Source organism: Trichechus manatus, unplaced genomic scaffold (assembly GCF_000243295.1).
Source record: "Trichechus manatus latirostris isolate Lorelei unplaced genomic scaffold, TriManLat1.0 scaffold00026, whole genome shotgun sequence".
NCBI classification, from domain to species: domain Eukaryota; kingdom Metazoa; phylum Chordata; class Mammalia; order Sirenia; family Trichechidae; genus Trichechus; species Trichechus manatus.
Window position 1 is genome coordinate 13,495,841 of NW_004443962.1, and position 10,121 is coordinate 13,505,961.

Genomic DNA, 10,121 nt, shown 5'->3' on the forward strand with positions numbered 1-10,121 from the left:
CTCTCAATTGTTTTTCTATTTTCTGTTTCATTTAATTCTGCCCTAATTTTTATCATTTGCTTTCTTCTGGTGCCCAAGGGCTTCTTTTGCTGCTCTCTTTCTGTTTGTTCGAGTTGTAGGGTTAGTGTTTTGATTTTGGCCCTTTCTTCTTTTTGGATGTGTGCACTTATTGCTATAAATTGACCTCTGAGCACTGCTTTTGCTGTGTTGCAAAGGTTCTGGTAAGATGTGTTTTCATTCTCATTTAATTCTGTGAATTTCTTTACTCTATCCTTAATTTCTTCTATAACTCAGTAGTTTTTAAGCAAGGTGTTGTTCAGTTTCCATGTGTTTGATTTTTTTTTTTCCTTGCTTTTTCTGTTATTGATTTCCACTTTTATGGTCAGAAAAGATGCTTTGTAATATTTCGACACTTTGGATTCTGTTAAGGCTTGCTTCATGGCCTAATATGTGGTCTATTCTGGAAAATGTTCCATGTGTGTTGGAAAAGAAAGTATACTTGTCTGCTGTTGGGTGAAGTGTTCTGTATATGTCTATAAGGTCAAGTTGACTGATTGTGGCATTTAAATCTTCTGTGTCTTTATTAAGCTTCTTTCTGAATGTTCTGACCTTCACCGAAAGTGGTGTGTTGAAGTCTCCTACTACTATTGTGGAGCTAACTCTCTTTTCAAAGCTGTTAAAGTTTGTTTTATGTATTTTGGAGCCCTGTCATTGGGTGTATAAATATTTATTATGGTTATGTCCTCCTGGTGTAGTGACACATTAATCATTATATAGTGTCCTTCCTTATCCTTTGTGGTGGCTTTTACTTTAAAGTCTATTTTGTCAGAGATTAGTATTGTCACTCTTGCTCTTTTTTGAGTGTTGTTTGCTTGGTATATATTTTTCCATCCTTTGAGTTTTACTTTGTTTGTATCTTTAAGTCTAAGGTGTGTCTCTTGTAGGCAGCATACAGATGGATCCTGTTTTTTTTTTATCCGTTCTGCCACTCTCTGTCTATTTATTGGTGCATTTAGTCCATTTACATTCAGCACAATTATTGATAGGTTTGCATTTAGTGCTGTCATTTTGATGTCTTTTTGTGTGTGTTGTTCACAGTTTCTTTGTTCCACTTAATTTTCTGAGTTGAGTTGTTTTTCTTGATGTATTTTCTTTTCATTTTTTTCATTGTTGTTGATTTTGTATTTGCTGAGTCTTTATGTTTTTCTGGTTTTTTTATTTTGATGTGTAGGATTGTTAGTTTCCTTTGTGATTACATTAATATTTACCCCTATTTTTCTAAGTTTAAACTACTCTTTTATTTCTTTATATTGCCATGACTTCCTCTCCATATGGAAGATCTATGACTACATTTTTTTATTCTCTCCTTTTTGTTTTAATGTTGTCACCTTTTAGATATTGATGTCTCTCTTTTGCTATTTTCAGTGTTTTAGCTTTGATTTATTTTTGTGACTTCCCTATCTGGGTTGATACCTGGTTGCTCTATCCTGTGTTCTAGTCTTGGGTTGTTATCTGATGTTACTGAATTTCTAACCAGAGGATTCCCTTTAGTATTTCTTGCAATTTTGGTTTGGTTTTTACAAATTCCCTTAACTTCTGTTTATCTGTAAATGCCCTAATTTTGCCATCATATTTGAGAGACAGTTTTGCTGGATGTATAATTCTTGGCTGGCAGTTTTTTTCCTTCAAGGCTTTATATATGTCATCCCATTACCTTCTTGCCTGCATAGTTTCTGCTGAGTAGTCTGAGCTTATTCTTATTGACTCTCCTTTGTAGATGACTTTTTGGTTATTCCTAGCCGCTCTCAAGATTCTATCTTTGTCTTTGGTTTTGGCAAGTTTGATTATAATATGTCTTGGTGACTTTCTTTTGGGATCTACCTTGTGTGGGGTTCGATGAACATCTTGGATAGATATCTTCTCTTCTTTCATGTTATCTGGGAAGTTTTCTGCCAACAAATCTTTGACAATTCTCTCTGTATTTTCTGTTATTCACCCCACGCCCCCTCCTGTTCTGGTATTCCAATCACTCATAGGTTATTCCTCTTGATAGAGTCCCACATAATTCTTAGGGTTTCTTCATTTTTTTTAATTCTTTTATATCTTTCCTCAAATAAGTTCTTGTCAAGTGCTTTATCTTCAATCTCACTAATTCTGACTTCTGTTGCCTCAATTCTGCTCCTATGACTTTCTATTTAGTTGTCTAATTTTGAAATTTAATTGTTAATCTTCTGGATTTCTGTTTGCTGTCTCTCTTTGGATTCTTGCAACCTGTTAAATTTGTCGTTATGCTCTTCTATAATCTTCTTAAGTTCCTCTATTGCTTTGTCTGTGGGTTCCTTGGATTGTTCCACATTTTGCATGATTTCCTTCCTTATCTCTTGAAGAGTTCTGTATATTAATCTTTTGTATTCTATCTCCAGTAATTCCAAGAACTTCTCTTCCTCTGGAAAATTTCTTGATTCTTTGTTTTAGGAGCTTGCTGAAGTCATCATGATCTGCTTCTTTAAGTGATTTGATATTGACTGTCATCTCTGAGCCATCAGTAAGTTATTATATTTATTTATTTTATGTTTGCTTGCTGTGTCCTAGCTTCTTGTTTTGATATGCCCAGTTAGGCTGCTCGTGTGAACTAGTTTGATTACTGGTGCCTTTGAAGGTTTAACATTCTGTCACCAGGTGGTTAGATCTGTTACTAGGTATGTGAGCCCAGGAGTCTGTTTACTTTTCTTGTGTGGATTCAGCTCAGGTGTCCAGGTAGTTGGTCACCAGGTGTGTGGTGCAGGCTCTCACCTACAGTCCTAGATAGGCAGGGGTGATTGGTGTAGGCACAGGTATCTAGCTGCAGTAGGTGGTCAAGTGTTGAGCAAAGCAGGGGGCAGATGGCTGCCCCTGAGTGTCTGGGAGGAAAGTGTGTCCCTGTTCCCTACAGTGTGTAGATGGCTGGGTTTTGCAGCCAGACTATGAGCACCCAATGCTGTTGGTTGTAAGGACTGAGGCACCACTTATTCTTGGACCACTGTTGCAGGTGGCATGGGTGGAGCCAGTAGTCCTCAGGACCCTGTTGTGGGTAGGTGAGGACCCAGCTTAATGGGCAGAGTGGTGTCAAATGTCACGAACCTGCCACTCCACCACAGAGCTGATACAGTGAAGTTAGCCTTCAGGTATATACCCTTTGCACTGTGCTAATGAGGCCCTACACTGTTGAAATGGGCCCACCTAGATCTATGCAGGGGTGAAAGGCATTCAAAGTCCGTGGACCCCTTATGCCTGTGCCTAGGCAAAGGAGTTGTGCCACCCTGAGTTTCTAGCTTAGGGGAGCTGGCAGATTATTTTTTCCTGTTTGTTAAAGTGGTTCCCTCTCCAAGGATGGGAGAATGGCTCAGGGCACATGACGGGTCCTACTTGTGGCCCAGGGGACACATCAAATTGCTGAAGCCAGCCTGGGACCTGGTGCAGAGTAGGGAAGGAGCAGGTAAATGGGAGAGAGGTTCTTCCCAAATGGGGTGATTTTTTGATCCTCATGGTAGGTTAAATGCATGTACTTTTCACCGGTTCTGGAGGCCTGAGCAGACTCTCCACCGCTCGGTCTCTCCCGATGTGGAAAACGAGTCCTGAATGTCACTGCTTGCCTCACCGTGCATGCCAGCCAATCCCATCTGGCAACTCCTCGCTGATTCTGAACCATCTCTCCCTCCCCCTGCCACTCAGTCCAATTCCTGAACTTTGCCTTTGATGTTCAGGGCTCCTAGATTGTCATATATAATCGATTCACTTGTTTTTTCAGGTCTTTGCTGTAAGAGGGACCACCGGAAGCATCTGACTACTCCGCCATTTTGGCCCCCTCTCCTCTATCAACATTTTTAATGATTCCCTTGGCCTGTATTATTTTCTGCCCTCCCAGGACCTCCACTGGTTGCACTTACCTGGCGCTCGGCCGTCCATGTCTTCCATGCAGTTTTGGTAATGCTTAGCAAAGAGGGAATACAGTCGAGCCAAGTCCCTGGTTTTCTCAGCCTCTATGAGAGCGTCTGCTGTGGCCAGGTGCATCACTGTGTCATCACTGACTCTCCACCTCCCCACATCTATGGCGTCCAAGCCTCCAAGCTGGGCCAGCTGCTGGTGAATCTTCTCCCCATCCTGGAGGAACTCCCACTTTCCATTGAAGTATCCCAAGGCATCGCCAGCTGCACTCAGCACCATGGCAGCCACGTACTTCTCCATCAGCCCCCCACACATGGTGGGCTCTGAGAGGCTGTCTCTGGGCAGAAACTACGACACATGAAGGAAAATGAGGAGGAAGAAGAATTAGAAAAAATAATAGCCCTATCTACATTTTATTGAGCACTTACTATTTGCAGGCACTGTAAAAACCAGTTGCCATGGAGTCGATTCCAACTCATGGCAACACCATGGGTGTCAGAGTAGAACTGTGCTCCAGAGGGTTTTCAATGGCTGATTTTTTCAGAAGTAGATTGTCAGGCCTTTCTTCTGAGGTGCCTGTGGGTGGACTTGAATTTCCAACCTTTCAGTTAGTAACTAAGTGTGTTAACTGTCTGCACCACCTAGGGACTCTGTAGTGAGTGCTTTACATACATTTTCTCATTTAACCCTCACAGCCGCTCTGTAAGGAATAATTAGGCCCATTTTACATATGCATAAGGTCGGAATCACAGCAATAACGCAGAAATGTTATGTGACTTGTCTCAAGTCACACAGCCAGTAAGTGGCTGGGATTCAAACTTAGACCAGTCTGATTCCAAAGCCCATCCTTTTAACTACCACTCCATTTTGTGTCTCTGTGAGGAGAAAGCCCACTAAATTCTGCGAGTCAAATCAAGCTAGTCATTTGCTCTTTCCATTTGGGATTTAGCCTTGGAAGTTATCCCTTCTTTACTTAAATAATACCTTCTATTGGTGTCACAATGCACAGTTCACCACACACCTGCATATTCACCATCTCACCTGGTAGGGAGAGAGTACAATATGCATTTCACGATAAGAAAACTGAGGCTCAGATAGATTAAATTCACACAACCACAGAGTGGAGGCACTGGGACCCAAATTTTCTGATTCCAGGCCAGGATGCTTGATTTTACCCCTCTGTCTCAGCCTAGACCGATTTACCTCTCTTATGCCTCAGCCTCCACATCTGTAAAATGGTGATAATAAAAATAGCAACTACTTCGTGTGTTTGCTGTGAGAAGTAAATGAGTTAATTTGTATAAAGGACTTAGAACAGTGCTTGGCAGATAGCAAGCACTATTTTGTACTTTTATTTTCATTATTCATACACAACAAAGAAAACATTCTTCTATTTACTGAACTAGAACACTTTCTCCCCATAACCTTCCCTCCAGTATCAATATTTAAACTTTGTTTTTCTTCTAAATTATTAACTTCTGGAGTATTGGGAGCTCAGCTAATCTATCTATGATTTTAATCCCTGGTACGGCGCTGTTTCTCCATGGGTGCATCTCCTAAATGTCCCTTTCCTTCAGTCAATTTCCCATTGGTGTCCTATTGCCTGTGGCATTCAGATTCAAAGCTCTTCATCTATCCATCCAGCCCCATCTGTACTGGCTTTGCTGTTGCCACTAAGATGGCTCTGACACACGTATAACATGTATGACTCATGACCTTATATATAACAGAAAGAACGCTTTCAGGACCTATGTCATCTTCCTGATGATTGGTATGTCTGAATCCATTGTTGTGGCCCTTTTAGGGGCCTGGTGGACTAGCTCATTCTCATGTCAGCTCAAGTTCTTCCCCCACCCAAGACGCCCTTCCTCCCCTCCCCTTACCTAAACTTAACTTACCCACCCAGGATGCCCTTCCTCCCCTCCCCTTACCTAAACTGAACTTACCCACCCAAGAGGCCCTTCCTCCCCTCCCCTTACCTAAACTGAACTTACTCATCCAGGACACCCTTCCTCCCCTCCCCTTACCTAAACTTAACTTACTCACCCAAGATGCCCTTCCTCCCCTCCCCTTAACTGAACTTACCCACCCAGGATGCCCTTCCTCCCCTTGGCTTACCTAAACTGAACTTAACCACCCAGGACACCCTTCCTCCCCTCCCCTTACCTAAACTTAACTTACTCAGCCAGGATGCCCTTCCTCCCCTCCCCTTACCTAAACTTAACTTACTCACCCAGGACACCCTTCCTCCCCTCCCCTTACCTAAACTTAACTTACTCAACCAGGATGCCCTTCCTCCCCTCCGCAACTAAACTTTTCTGAGAGTTTAGTTGAAGTCCTGCCCTTGCAGAAGTCCTCCTCTGGCTGCACTGCTGTGGAATGCAGGCTCTAGGAGCACCTAGAGACCAAGGACATGATAATGACTGGACAGACCAACACCCAGTTACTGATCATGCTGACTTTCTTGGCTCACAAAGGATATTTGTAAAACGTTATGTACATATGTTACTAATTAAAACTGATGACTAGGAACTGGAGTTCTGGCTATGATTATGGACAAGTCATCCACCCTGGAGCACCTGTAAATTCCTGGCTGGGGAGGACTGTAAAAGTGGAGAAGATTAATGGATACTCCCTGAGGTCCCTATGCTAAGATCTTCAGAGACCAAGTTTAGTTGGCATCTGATGACTTTTAACCCACTGTACTGTAGCCTGGGTTTTCCTTCTGAGTCCACCCCGATATGCGTGTTTTTTGTGTATTGCAGGTGGCTAGGGTGGAGGGTGGGGTGGGGGGAGGTTAACCAACATCTTTTCCGTGGGAGATTCTTTTTCTTTTCACCCATACCGCTCTACCTCCCACTTTCAGAGCCCTCCCGTTCCTTAAACTCCTCTGAACCTTCAGTTTACATTCTTCCACCGGAACTGTACTTTCAGAGCTGTGGTCTGGGCAGCTGCTTCCTGATGGTCCTCTGTTTTTTGGGTGGTCAACGCGCGCGCACACGCGCGCGCACACACACACACGCACACGCACACACACACGCACAAAATTTGCAAAACGGTGCTACCCGCCGCCGCACCAGGAAATCCTGGGGGCCCTGCCACTTTCAGGACACACTGAGAATGGCGGAGCTTTTTTTTCTTTTAACTGAAACAACTTTGGGGAGTTAGCGTTTACCTGGCTGTCAACAACACCCGCAACTCCCGGGCAGCGGGACCTCCCCAGGTCTGCGCTCCGGGTCGGGGAGGTGGAGTTACCTGGTTGCAGCGGGACCCGGGCGGGGCCGCGGTTCTGGGCGCTCCGGGCGCAGGGAGAGGCCTGTCTGCACCGGGTCTGCGGGGGCGCGAGCGCACACCGCGAGGGAGAAGCGCGAGGGGCCGGGCGGGGCGAGCCTGGCTCTCCAGGCCGTGGGAGGCGTCCTGAGCTACGGCTGGGCCCACCCTAGTGTTGGCGGCCGGGCCTCGAGAGCGGCTCCCCAGCAGCGCAGCGCCCTTCCGCTCCGCGCGGGGCCGACGGGACTTCGTCACCGCAGCTCAGGAGGGCGGTGGGGTCGCGTCCCTGGTTCGGCCGCCGCTTTGTCTGGCAGTAACTCATGCGTGGCTCCTGACTGACGCCTGGACCTTTCCTCCCTGCCCCGCTTTCCTGGGCTCAGCGTGCTAGTGTGTCCCCAGATTCTTGGAAAAGGGCACTGAGAGACCTTTGCTAGGTCCTGGGCCCCTCATCCCTAAAAATGGGATCGTACTGGTACCTACCTCTTAGGGTGGGGCCCAGGTGGAGCAGTAGTTAAGCGCTGGCTTGGCTGCTAAAGGGAAGGTCGGAGGTTGGAACTCACCAGCAAATGAAAACAATTTCAGCCCAGGAAACCCTATGGGGCCATTCTACTCTGTGAAATAGGATCGCTATTAGTGGGAATCTTAGGGTGGTTGTAAGGATTAAATTAATTTGAACTCACTACTTATTTGGCAGCAGTATGGAATTTTTTTCGTCCTGACAATAAACAAAAGCAACGGAAAATTAGGAACTTTCTTTTTCTAAATCAATGAATAATGTCTCTTAAGGAGAATTAGAGTTAACTACATGCACGTATTCTATATACTTCTGCAAATTTTTGCTTTGCTAGACCTAGACCATTGTGGCTGCAACCACGGGCTCAAGCAGAGCAGTAATTGTAAGGATGGTGCAGAACCAGTGTCATAGATTGAATTGTGTCCCCCAAAAATATGTGTCAACTTGGTTAGGCCATGATTCCCAGTGTTGTGTGGTTGCCTCCATTTTGTGATTGTAATTTTCCTATATGTTGTAAATCCTAATCTCTGCCTGTGGTTAATGAGGCAAGAATAGATTATGTTAAAGAGGATTAGGGTGAGATGAAACACCTCAGGTCACATCCCTGATCCAATGTAAAGGGAGTTGCCCTGGGGTGTGGCCTGCACCACCTCACCACCTTTTATCTTACAAGAAATAAAAGGAAAGGGAAGCGAGCAGAGAGTGGGGACCTCATACCATCAAGAAAGCAGCACCAGGGGCAGAGCACGTCCTTTGGACCAGGGGCCCCTGCGCTGAGAAGCTCCTCGACCAGGGGAAGATTGATGACAAAGACCTTCCTCCAAAGCCGACAGAGAGAGAGAAAGGCTTCCCCTGGAGCCAATGCCCTGAATTTGGACTTACAGCCTACTAGACTGTGAGAGAATAAATTTCTGTTTGTTAAAGCCATCCACTTGTGGCATTTCTGTTATAGCAGCACTAGATGACTAAGATAACCAGGTATCATTCTGTTATACATAAGGTCACTATGAGTTGGAGCGGACTAGGGGGCAACTAACAACATACCTATCTTTTGTGCTGTAATGACCCAGACTAGGCATAACCACCAAACCAAACTCATTGCCATATAGTGCATTCTGACTCATAGCAACACTATAGGGCAAAGTAGAACTGCTCCATAGGGTTTCCAAGGAGCAGCTGGTGGATTTGAACTGACAATCTTTTGGTTAGCAGTGAAGCTCTTCACCACTGAGCCACCAGGACTTCAGACTTGACATAAGAGCTTAAAAAAAAAAAAAAAAACTAACCTTATTGAGGTATAATTTACATGTAATGCACCTATTCTGTGTGCTGTTCAATAAGTTTTGATAAATGTATACACCTGGGTTACAACCATCACAATGGATACAGAATATTTCCATTACTCCAGGAAGTCCCCTTGTGCCCAGTCAATATCTCCCACCACCATCCCTGGCCCTGGCCTAAGTGACTTTCGAGAGTTTATAAAAATCAAGTTCAACCTTCAAAGATTTTCACCCTCTGTGGATATAGAAAGTTCTCTAGTGAAGAACATTTTAAATAATAAACATCCCTTATAAAATCACGTTTTCAGCTTAAGATGTCTGTTGAGGATATTGTTCATACCACATAATGTCCTTTCTGTAAGAAGCCATGAAAGAAGTTTTTCTTTGGCCTGAATATAAAGAATAACTGGAGGAAAATTACTTTGCTTTTACTTTACGGTGCTTAGGAACCTTGCTATCATCAGCATAGACTCTTAACTCATTCATGCTACCTGGTTCCAAACTCTAGTAACAGCACATTCTAGCTTGGATAAGTGACCTTGGGTGGGTCATTCCACCTTGCTAAGCTTAATTTTCTACTTTTGTAAAATAGGCAAAATAATTCTACTTACCTCACAGAGTTGTTTTGAGGATTGCATGAGATAATTCACTTGTTGCTTATCATATGCAGTAAAAGTTATTACTGAATCTATCTGTATACCCACTTCTCATTATCACACACATGAGCCATCCTACCTTCTTTTCCCAACAGTAACTCCCACTGACTTCCTTTCTACTTGGAAAAACATTGGAAACTGTTTGGGGGACGCCTGGGAGATAGCCAAAGGACCCTGGTTGCACAGTGGTTAAGCGCTCGGCTGCTAACCGAAAGGTCAGTGGTTTGAACCCACTAGCCACAATATGGGAAAAAGATGTGACTGTTTGCTTTCATAAACATTACAGCCTTGAAACCCCTATGGGGCCGTTCTACTCTGTGCTATAGGGTCACTATGAGTCAGAACTGACTAGACAACAATGGGTTTGTTGTTCTGCCACGAAGAACAGATATTTATTTCGCGTTTTACCAGGTGCTAGGCATTAGTGATGAGTCCCCAGGAGGTGCAAACAGTTAACACACTCAGCTGCTAACC

At 44.2% G+C, this 10,121-nt stretch overlaps 1 protein-coding gene across 2 annotated transcripts in view; it reads right to left on the reverse strand.

The window, feature by feature from the left end:
• Positions 1 to 7,315, reverse strand: part of ADPRH (ADP-ribosylarginine hydrolase) — a 15,652-nt gene extending 8,337 nt beyond the window's left edge. The window contains exons 1-2 of one of the 2 annotated variants that reach the window (XM_004373657.2): positions 7,180 to 7,315; positions 3,927 to 4,272 (exon numbers count right to left, since the gene is read on the reverse strand). In XM_004373657.2, coding sequence (XP_004373714.1) covers positions 3,927 to 4,239 — 313 coding nt within the window. In that variant the 5' untranslated portion in view covers positions 4,240 to 4,272; positions 7,180 to 7,315. Of the gene's footprint in view, positions 1 to 3,926; positions 4,273 to 7,099; positions 7,137 to 7,179 lie in introns of those variants that run through there. The other variant, XM_023728843.1, reaches the window with a different exon arrangement.
• Positions 7,316 to 10,121: the final 2,806 nt, after the last annotated feature.